The 10,552-nt window shown below is 57.1% G+C and overlaps 1 protein-coding gene across 1 annotated transcript; it reads left to right on the top strand.

Moving 5' to 3' along the window:
• The first annotated feature begins 2,080 nt into the window (after positions 1 to 2,080).
• Positions 2,081 to 9,310, top strand: TMEM61 (transmembrane protein 61). The gene is made up of 3 exons (XM_074875963.1): positions 2,081 to 2,122; positions 6,225 to 6,635; positions 8,974 to 9,310. Exons 2-3 carry the CDS (start codon positions 6,286 to 6,288, stop codon positions 9,257 to 9,259), a joined length of 636 nt encoding a protein of 211 aa, XP_074732064.1. The 5' UTR covers positions 2,081 to 2,122; positions 6,225 to 6,285; the 3' UTR covers positions 9,260 to 9,310.
• Positions 9,311 to 10,552: the final 1,242 nt, after the last annotated feature.

Genomic DNA, 10,552 nt, shown 5'->3' with positions numbered 1-10,552 from the left:
ACTGGAACAATCTCTTTTTCTCCATTCCTCCTTTGTTCCTGTTCTTGCAGGGGCTGTAACTGTCTTTTATATCTTCTCGTTTTCTCCACTGTGGTTTCACCGTGCATGGGATGTTTTACATATTTTGCACAGATATTCTGCCTTTATTCTGGAGAAGCCCTTTGCCCGTGCCCTGTGATGTGTTGCAGCATCTTGTCCCCCAGCAGGAAAGTTCTCAGAGAGGGAAAATATGTTTTGGCTGAAGCGCTGCTAAGCTGGCACCACTCAGCACTTAGAGCCTCTACCTTGTGAAATATTTGTCCTGGGTTTGTGGCTGCCTGCAGGCCAGCTCTGGGGAAGACAGAAGATCGCAGATGGTTATGGGGCTGGAGGACCAAAGGGCCAGAGCAATGCGCTGTCACGGAGCCACCTCACTCTCTGCAGCCCTGAGCTAGGAAGAGCGCACAAAGCTGTGCACTAACATCGCTTCGAAATGCTTCAGAAGCCATCTGACAATCAAATTTCAGTTAAATATAATATCTGAGCAGGTAACGAGCTGCAGAAGATGTCTCATTGTCCTTTAATAAGGGAACTGATGATTCACAGTGCCCGTGTCACTCACGGATGGTAACATGAGTGCTCAGCTCCAGCGTAGCTGCAACAGAGGAATCCAGATGTTCACTCCTGGGATCCCTGGGGCCAAACTCTGTCCTGCCAAGGAGCAAAGACCACCGTGTTTGGAGGACACTTGGGCTTTGTTGTCAGGGATTGTACCCAGGGGTTCAAGGACCTTGCTGCATCCCAGCCCAGGGGGTGAGGCCATGCTGGGGTGCTGGCCTCAGGGACCCCTGCCCCATGCTCCTCTCTCTGTGATGGAGACCCAACCTGCTACAGGGCCAGCCCCACGTGAACCAGTCTTCTTTGTGCCTCAGTTTACCATTTGTAAAACTCCTCACTGTCCGCAGGTAAATGGGCTGCACACCCCCACGTTTTTCAGCTAGGCTGAGTGGTGACCAAGCATACACGACGCAGATAGGAATTACATGACGGGGCTTTGCACCAGTCCCTGCAGCCTCTGCAGATAAACCCTGAGCTGTTTTTGAACCAGCAAGGTGAGGAGCTGCAAGGAGCGTGGGACCAGCAGCCTGGGGTTCATTCAGCTCCAGCGCAGGTGTATCCATAGAGATGGCTTTGCCTGTCAGTGCTGCTCAGCTCGAGAGCAGCTCGATGGATCTGTGCAAGCACGCAGCCAGAGCACAGCGCAGCGCGACAGCGGTTGGTAGGATCTACCCCTGCCTCTGCCATGAGGAACTGTGCGTGAAGGTCCCAGGCCCACAGACCATCCCGAACCTCAGCTCGGAGCACCCTCGGCTTGTTTAACACCCAGGTATCCTCATGGGTGCTGCGGGGCAAAGAGATCCAGCTGGAGCTGGGGAAAAGGGGCAATGCTGGCATTTGGCAGAGAGGTGAGGAGAATTGAGGTGGTCACAAAGCAAGTTTGTGGCAGAGATCCCCCCCGTGCTGCAGCGTGGGTGTCCCACCCATAGGACAGTGGTGTCCCACCCGTGGGGTAGCGATGCCTGGGAACCTCTCCTGGGCTCTGCAGCCCGAAGCTCTCCCCAGGTCCCTGACCCGCCTGTTCCCTGGCTTCTGCGTCCCGGGGGTGACCGGGCTCTGTGCTGCCTGTCCCTTGGGAGCACGGGCAGTGCCACCCCCGCTGGAACCCCCATTTCGGGGGGCTTGCCGCCTTACCGACCTCCCCTCCCCAGCGCTGGCGGGCCGTCAGGTTCCCCCCCAGCAAGTCGCTTCCTTCACAAGCAGAACACAGCACCACAGTGCCTGCGGGGGGAGTTCCCTTGGCCTTTTTCTTTCTCTTTTTTTACCTTTTTTTTTCTTTGTGTGTGTTTTCCTCACGGGAGCGCCGCGCCCCGACGGGCCGAGCCCGGAGCACCGCTCCGAGGAGCCGGGAGCGACCCGACGGGCCGGGAAAGAACCGACGGGCTCCCGGTAGCGCCGTTCCCCGCCCGCCCCACCGCCCCCGCCACCGCCCGCCCCCGGCCCCGCCCGGCCGCCGCCCCGCCCGCCCCACGGGCCGGGCTCCGCGGGAGCCGCCGCTCGGCCGGAGCGGGGCTGGCGGCGGCGGGTGAGTGTGGCGGAGGGTCGGGGTTCGGGGAGGGGGGTGGTGAAGGGGAGACGGACCCACCCCCCACCCCCCCCCGGTTTGTGGCTTTGCCGGAGGGGAGAGGCGGCGGGGGCACCGGCCGCGGCGGGGAGGGGTCCCCCCGGGAGGTGCCACCGGGTGACAGCCGCTTCTGTAGAGGGGACGTCGGGTCGTGGCATCGCCGCCGTCGGGACGGCCGGAGCGGCGGCTGGGCTGGCTGGGGGCGCGGGGGCTGGCGGGGGGACACACGCGCTTGGCTCCGCGCTGGCTCCCCTCCATCGCGCTGGGGAGGCTGACGGCGCCAGAGCTCCTCGGATGCTCTTTCAAAAGCATCATTAGTACGATGGTTTGGATGGGTACCAAAGCCCTAATAATAATAATAATAATAACAATAATAACAATAATAATAGCGAATTCAGCTAAAGGCAGGAAGGAATCTCCCCAGTGACACGCTCGCACTTCGGCGCGTCTCTCGCCAGCGCTCCTCTTGGCACATCCACGTGTGGTTAAAGGTCTTCAGCCCGCACGGCAGGACAGGCTGTAAGTGCCGTGAAGGGACGGGGTGTGGAGGTGGATTTCTGCTTGATGGCAGTGGGAGAGATTCAAAACTCCTTTCATTTCTTGTATTGCTGGAAAAGAGTGTTTTTCTGAGTAATGGTTAGTAGACCCTATGAATCACCATCTGCATAACTTTATATGGGGGATGCTATTCTCAGCATCTTACTGAACTATGTAAACTATTAACAGTCGTATCTGTTTGTACATGCAACGTGCAAATCTATTTCCCTGGAAAGACTATTTCAGAGTAGGTCAAAGGAGGAGACGGGGCAGAACAAAATGTCAGGGTGGCTCAGCGGGTGGAGACGGGTGTTTGGGAGCCGGCAACTGCCGTCTTCAGAGGAGCAGCCCCTCCGTGGAAATCCTGTGCCAGAAATGCTCCCTGGGAGACCTGATGTGCGGGGTGCTGAGCGCCCCGGGAGCGGAGCCGGGAGCAGGGACTTGGGTCCTGCCCCAGCCTCACACCTCGCTTCCCGCTCCTTCGGCCTCTTCTCCCAGTGGTTGGTGTGCTGAGAAAAACATTGTGGGTCTTTTAAAGAGGCTCAGGAGAGCCGTGCCAGCCCGAGGGGGGGGTTTGGCAAGGGGACGGTGTGATGGCAATGTCACCCAGCGCAGAGGAGCCACCCCCGCACACGCGCGGCGGGAGCACGTGCCGGGTAGGCTGGAGGAGCTTTTAGCGTCGCTCCCTGCGCTGCGCTGGTTTTGTCAAGAGAGAAGAGTTTATTCTCTCGAGCTGTCAATCTGTCACCTCCCAGAGGCTCTCCGCCTTCTCTCCACGTCTGCCTCCCCCTCGCTGCCAGCGCTCCCAGATGTGCGCAGCGCTGGGGGCTGCAAAATTCCCTGTGCCCGGGCAGGGGAATCACAGCATCTCCCAGACCTCACCAGGAGAATCACAGAGTCTCCCAAACCTTACCAGGCTGACCCCAAAACGAGGAGAGTGTTGACTGCAGGAGCTGAATTTCAACTCTTGGTGCTGTTTCAACCCAGGCTTTCAGTGCAGAGTCACCTGTCATTTCCACGCTGCTGGATTGAGAGTTTTGCTGTAGGGTTTTTAGGTTGTGGGATTTTGTTTTTCAATTAATATTGACAGAAAATTTTCCAGGAAAATGTGACGCTCTCAGAAGGAGCTGGATTCATGGGTCAGTGGGGTCTTTGTGCTCTCCTGAGCATGAGTGAGCATGAGTCCAGCTTGTCTGCTGTGTCCTGCTCATGTTTGGTGGTGAGTTGGAGGGTACTGATCCCTAATAGCATCTCTAACCCGTCCCTAACAGTCCCTTCTCCATCTCAGCTCAGCCATTCAGGAGGGAGCATCTAAACATGTCCCCTCGTTATGGGGGAAGCTCTGCCTCCTCTCAGCCCAGTAACACCACCTCCTTCCCAGCGGGTGACTGCGGCTGCTGGTGGGGACCACTGGCCACCACCAGCCCAGGCAACGAGTCGGGCTCATGACTGCGGACAAGAGCCAGAGTGTGTTGCTGGGGCTCCCAGTCCTGCAGCCTTCCTGCAGGTTTCCTAAATCCCACTTCTCATCGGATTTCTTCATTAAACATAGATTAGATCAGATGGTGTTTCTTTCACTACGAAGTAATTTGGCTTTCCATTTAGTGGGCCCATCTGATAAATAATGGCTTGAAATAATGTAATTCCACCCGCCCTTGATCACTCTGAGTCTGTGCTGGACTTCTGCTCCCTCCTTAGCTCTGGCTTGGCACTTCCAGATCTCAGGGTACAATTTGATTCCCTGCTGTAGGAGGAGAGCCCAGCCTGGAGGAGTGGAGACCAAAGCCACCAGTTTATCTTCATTTTACTGACATACAGGCAAAGTGATGAAGGCAGAGGTGGGGACTGAGCATGGGTCACCCAGCTCTCCATCCACCTCTGCGCTTGAGCCCCATCTCCGTCCTGGCCAGCCCCCAATGTGCCAGCTCTCCACTGGCACTGCCACCACGAGAAGCATTCACAGAGGAGTCACCCAAGACTGAATCCGTAAGGGAGTGCTGATGCTTAATTCCCACATGGTCCAAAGCTTTTCATCCATCAAGAAGTGGGAAATGAATGTGAATCTTCTTGCTGGGCAGTGAGCAAGGCCAGAGGGGACGTGGTGGGACCTCTCTGCCTCCCTGGTTGCTGATGCTGTTTGCTAGTTGGAGGTTGGGGATCCCCAAGCCCAGAGAGCAGATGCTTGTTGTTTGTTGGAGAAAGCAAGGGGGACTGAGAGCCCCAGAGATCAGAAACCAGCTCCCCCTCCCCAAATTTTCCTGCTCTGGGGAGGGACGGTTGCTCTCAGCATGTGACATGTGGCACTGCCTCCTCTCTTTGGTTGTCAAACCAACCCCAAACCACCCTGATGGGGCTGGTGAAGGTGGTGATAACACCTGCGGGACTGATCATGCTGGGGAGCTGAGAAGGTGTGTTCTGGAGCTGACCCAGAGGAGCAAGGTTTTTTTGTGCCAAAGCTCATGTGGATGAAGATTGAGCAGACTCTTCCAGTGTCAGGGTATTTACCCCACCTTCAAAGTAAACTGAAGCCCCTCTGTGCTTCTGCAGTGTCTCGAAATGGGACATCTTATCTGGGTCAGCAAGAGCCTCGTCTATCTTGGTGGTCTCTTGCCTCACCCCCCTGACCAGCACAGCAGAAACACCTACTTCAGTTAGGTCATACTCTCTCCGAGGGTTTAGCTTGCATCCAGAACATTGCTGACTTCTAACAGAATCGGAAGGATTCCTGCTCTCATCCTTGCCCTGAGCTTGGTCACAGAGGGGAGCGCAGCTATTGCGGGCTCCATCAGTGATGGGAGATCTCACTGGGGTCCCTGCTCACTCAGTGTCTCAGGAGCCATCCCTAGGTGAGGTCCCCTGGGTTGCCAGCATCTGAGGGGTTTGTTTTCCCCCTGAAATAGCAGCTCTGTGACTTTCAGAGAAGGTACTTGGCTCTTTTCCCTGAGAAAGCAAGAGGCAGCGCAGCCCTGAATCCCCTGGACTGTGGGCTTTTGAGCAGTGATGCCAGACATATACTGTCACCACAGGACTGATTTACCTCCAGTTTCAGAGGAGAAAACATGTGCACTGATAATTCGGAAGCGATGACATCTTAAATTTATGTCCCTCTCCCTAACCTCTTCCATAAGCCTTGCTTTGATCAGGAATCCAGCTGGCATTCCTCCGAGCTTGGGAGGAAGTCTGGAATAAAATCCAAAGACAAGAGCTATGCAAGTCCCCGGAGCCGCCTCCGTAGCTCCCCTGGCTGGGGTTTCCATCCTGCTTCCATGGGAGTGCTCTGTTGTTTCTTGAAAATGAGGATGTTTTTATGAGGCTGTTGGGAAGTTGATGGGTCCAAATGGGCAGCTGACTTGTTCTGCTCAAGAGCTTCCCATCTGAGATGGTGGAAATGCCCCTTCTGATGGTCAAAAATAAGTAGCTAAAGAGTGTGCAACCCTCAGGGAGGTCCTAGCTCAGTAGTTTTCTCCTCTGGCAGATCTTCCATGTCCTTGTCCTGCTCAAACCTGGTCCCTTTCTTGTCTCGCAGGACGTGGGCTCTCTCATGCCTTGTCTCACTCTTCTCCCCTCCTAAAACCTCGTTCTGAAGGATGGCAGCTGCCTCTTTCCGCTATGGCATGACCATCACCGGGGCCGTGCTGCTGGTGACGGGGACGCTGTGCTTTGCCTGGTGGAGCGACGGGGAGGTGGGCTCGCCGGCCGGCAGCGGGACTCGCCTCCTGCCTCCCCGGGAAGCCGAGGCGGTTCCCAGCTCCTCCTCCAGCGCCCTGCTCCGCTCTGTCAGCTTCTTCTGCTGTGGCATCGGCGGCATCCTCCTCCTCTTCGGGCTCCTCTGGTCCGTCAAAGCCAACGCCAGGGTGGTCTCCCGCCGCTACCAGTACCATTTCCCCAGGGACCTGCAGTACTTCACCGCGGAGCCTCCGGAGAAGTGGAACTGCAGGTGGGTGCCACGTCCCCGCCTGACGCTTGGGTGGGAAGAAGTCAAGGGTGGGTTTGATTGTCCCAGCGCGACCGTGTACCTAAGCCTGCTCTCTGGCTTGCTCGCTGGTGAGCTCAGATGAGCAGTAATGCCACTGCGTGCTGCTCGGACCCTGTTCTGGCTCTCCTCCTGCTCCCTGAGCAGATGCTTTTTCTCATTAATGTCAACCTTCACCCCGGAACCTGCCCTCCCCGCAGGCACCCTCCATGCCCGCGCTGGCTGCTCCCGCAGCCGGCTCAGCCACGGACAGCTCTCCTTGCCCTGTGGGGCCATCACAGGCCAAGGCAGACATCTCCTTGGCAGAGCCACCAAGCAGAAAACTACATTGTTTTTCTGGCAGAAGGCCTGGATTTGGGCATGAAGGGGTCATCCAGACCTCCAGCTGTTGAAACCTTCCCTGCTGCCACAGGTCTGGAATGCTCTGTAAGGATGAGCGTGTCCATGGAAGTAAATGGAAGCAAAACCTATGTTAAAAGGAGGTAAAAGAAAAAAAGGAAAATAATCCTTGGATTGGCTTTGAGATGGGAGTGTAGGCACAGGGTCCTTCTATGAAGCCTGTTTTGGGGTGTGGAAAGACCCCTCACCCCACCCCAAACACCACTGCAGCTTGTCAGCTCCCAGACTCTTCCTGCATGAGCCTGAGATTTATTCCCACTTCTTGATTTAAAAGTTTTTTGATCAAAAGGTTTTTTTTTTTTTCCAGAGACCACTGTGGAAGCTCAGCCAGCCGGCCCTTCCCAGTGCTGTTTTATGGGGTCACAGCAGAGATCTTGGCTCCAGCATAAATCAGGCTCTGGGGAAAAGCAGCACTAAAAGAAACTCTTAAGAACATAAAACCATAAAAATTCAGTTGGAGCGGGAGGCACGTTCCTGGTTCTCTGGAGGTTTCGGTACCCATCTGAATATCTGGGGTTGAGATCCTGAGCCAGTCTGGGTAGTCTGGGGGGAGTTTCCTCCTCCCGTGGAGGGCTTTGCTGTGCCCCCACTGGGAACATCCCCTTCCCTGAGCTCCCATGCCGGATGGGAAGGCAGCACCCGGGCACTGCTGGCGCTGCGGCAGCTCCTCCAGCCCCAGCTGCACTGGCATTTGCTCAGCAAAGCGTCCTGTGCTGGGAGAAATCCCCCCTCCCCGCATTTCCAAGGGAGCAGCCATTTGCAAACTGAAGCTGTTTGGCAAAAGCCACGGTGCAGATGCCCAGGAGGTAGTTCTGGGACAGGGGGCTGCCAAGTTTGGGATGGAGGAGGCATCCCTGCGAAGCATCACAGCTTTCCCTTTGGGCCAGCTGTGCCCCTCGATGCCCGCAGCCTCCCCGAGCACACTGTGCTGGGGTTTCATCTGCAAAAGCAAGCAGACAGCGGGTTGCTTTCAAAGCCTCCCTGTCTTTGGGACTGCACTATTTTGTAGGGTGCTGAGTGAGGCCAGGTACAGGGCAAAGGTTGGGCGGAGGTTTTCCCTGTACACAAGCCGTGTTTGCTCAGCAAAGCAGTGCTGGAAGTGGCACCAGGCTTGGCCGGCGTGTGGAGGGTTCCAGCGGGCACGAGGGTGGGGTGCGACCGCACTGAACCGGGACGCTTGGCTCTTGCCCGGATGCTTGTGCCAAACCTCTCACTCGGCTGCTGGCAGCCTCTGTGCTTCGGGAGGTGACTTTGGGGTTAGGCAGATGATGAGGATGTTTTCCTGCCTGTGGGAAGCTGTGCGGTGCAGAATGGGGGGCAGATGTCTCCAGAGTCAGCACCTCGGCTGCTTTGCAGTCATTCACATGTTGTAGCCCTTAATGCAGGAGGTGGCAGCTCTCCGAGGCTGCCTGGCCAGGCTGCTCTTCCTCTTCTCGGGTTAATAAACTCAGTGGGAACTGGGTGACGTTGCCTTGTCACAGGGTCTGGTGGATGATGCCCTTCCTCCTGCACAGATCCCTACCCTCCTGGTGCCAGGAGGCAGCTGACGTGGTCTTCCCTTGCCCCTGAGCAAGCAAAACCTGCCCATGTGCCATCCCCAGCACACACGCCTCCATCGTGCTTAGGGATGCTCCAGCTGATGGCGTTGATGGGTGCTGGGGTGCTCTGGTTGAGAGGGAACTGGGATGCTCCAGTTGATGGGCGTTGGGATGCTCCAGTTGATGGGTGCTGGGATGCTTCAGTTGATGGGTGCTGGGATGCTCCAGTTGTCGGGTGCTGGGATGGTTCTGGTTGATGGGGCCCAGGGATGCTCCAGCTGACCAGTGCTGGGGTGCTCCAGTTCCTGGGTGCTGGGATGCTCCGGTTGATGGGGTGTGCTGCTGAGTTTCTTCTTCCCTTGCAGCACCTGGGATGCCAGCGCCATCCCCACCTACGAAGAAGCCCTGACCTGCCGACCTGCCCACGGCATCCCAGCCTACGTCCAGCCCCCGGGGAGAAAGGAGGAGCTCACGCCACCCCTGTACCGCTACCTGGAGGAGGACGAGAGCTGGCAGGGCGGCCGCCGGCGCAGCTCCTCCGACAGCGCCTTGTTCCGCCCCAGCCCGTCCTGGCTGGAGACCCAGCACCCCGGGGAGGCGCAGGCAACGCCTCCCCCCAGCTACGAAAACATCAGCGTCCGGGGCGTCTGAGCTGGCGGCGGCACGGGGCTGGGACTCTGCGCGTGGCTGCCTCAGCTTTAAACCGAGCCCTTTCCTTGTGGGGTGAGAGGAGGGTGGGCGAGGAGGGGAAAGGGGCTGTCTGGCTTTTGAACCATCAGTCCAGGGCTGTCGGGATTGTGGGTCCCATGTGCGATATGTTCAGAGCGTCGGGGGTAACTGGCATGTTTGAAAGCCTTTGTATTTTTAATAAAACCACTGCAGGTTGCAGGTGCTTTGCATTCCCTACTCTGACCCACCCTGGGGAGTTCATATCAGACCAGGGGTTGCCCACTCAAAGCAAGAGCTGGATAATAAAAATTGCAGCAAAGAACGAGGAATCTGGCCAGATTAAAAAAACAGCTCTGTGCCACCCTGTTTGCTCCTCTGCCTTTTCAATGCCCCTTCCAGCCATATCACCATCCCTTCCACCTTGCTTTCCCCACATACTGACTTCCCATGCCTCACTTCATTTGCTTTAGAGATGTTCAGTGGCTCCTGTGTGCGTTCAGGGCATCCAAGTGCACTTGGCATTTCAGGCAGTGTCCTATAAAAAGCCATCCTGAGAGGCACAACCCCCTCCCCGCCCGCCATGGATGGGTTTGCAGCCTTGCCCAGAGGAAATTCCAAGTGCATTGGGGGCTGCTGCCGGTTGCTCCATCCCACCGAAATAACGGGCTGCCCTGGGCCCTCTGCGGACCTGCAGGGCTGCAGCCATATAACATGTTGTTTATAATAGATTATTTTTCATAAGCCAGGTATAGGTGTTCCCACACGGGCAGGAAAGCAAGGGAACAAAACAAAGGCTGATTAACCCACCACTACCCGCCGGCTGTTGAACGTGTGCTGGGAAGATTTTAACACCCCAGCTCCATCTTAAGCAAACACAGGGCACACGGACGCTTTGTCCTCACTCCCCCTGGGTGGACCAACCCTACTTCATCCTTCCCCGGCTTTAGCCCGCCTTTGCAGCCTGGTTGCTGCCCCACCGAGGCAGCACCACCAGTGGGTCCCCAGCACCCAGCTGGAGCAAGGCGGGGGCTATTCCCACCCCACCAGCCTCCAAAAAGACCCGGGAGTTCCCTCTCCTTCCCTGCTGCAGCCCCGCAGCCCTTGAAAGCGTGCTGCGCCCTGGCGTCCCCCTTATTTTGGGGCTCTGCCAGCTCCGATTTACGGCCAAATCCAGCTCCAGCCCCCAGGGCTGGGGAAGTCCCATTGGGACCAGCCTCCCTCCAGGTCCCCGTCTCTGGTGCTGTGCCGCCCTCTCCCTCCCCATCCCTTCCCAGG

This window comes from Strix uralensis, chromosome 8, assembly GCF_047716275.1.
Source record: "Strix uralensis isolate ZFMK-TIS-50842 chromosome 8, bStrUra1, whole genome shotgun sequence".
NCBI lineage: Eukaryota > Metazoa > Chordata > Aves > Strigiformes > Strigidae > Strix > Strix uralensis.
Note: the sequence above shows the minus strand (reverse complement) of the source record. Positions and strands in the feature narration are given on the sequence as shown.

Excerpts from the sequence above, each read along its gene's own strand:
- TMEM61 (XM_074875963.1), top strand. The coding sequence starts at position 6,286 with ATGGCAGCTGCCTCTTTCCGCTATGGCATGACCATCACCGGGGCCGTG. Across the intron at positions 6,636-8,973 it reads CCGGAGAAGTGGAACTGCAG|CACCTGGGATGCCAGCGCCA; the intron begins GTGGGTGCCACG and ends CTTCCCTTGCAG.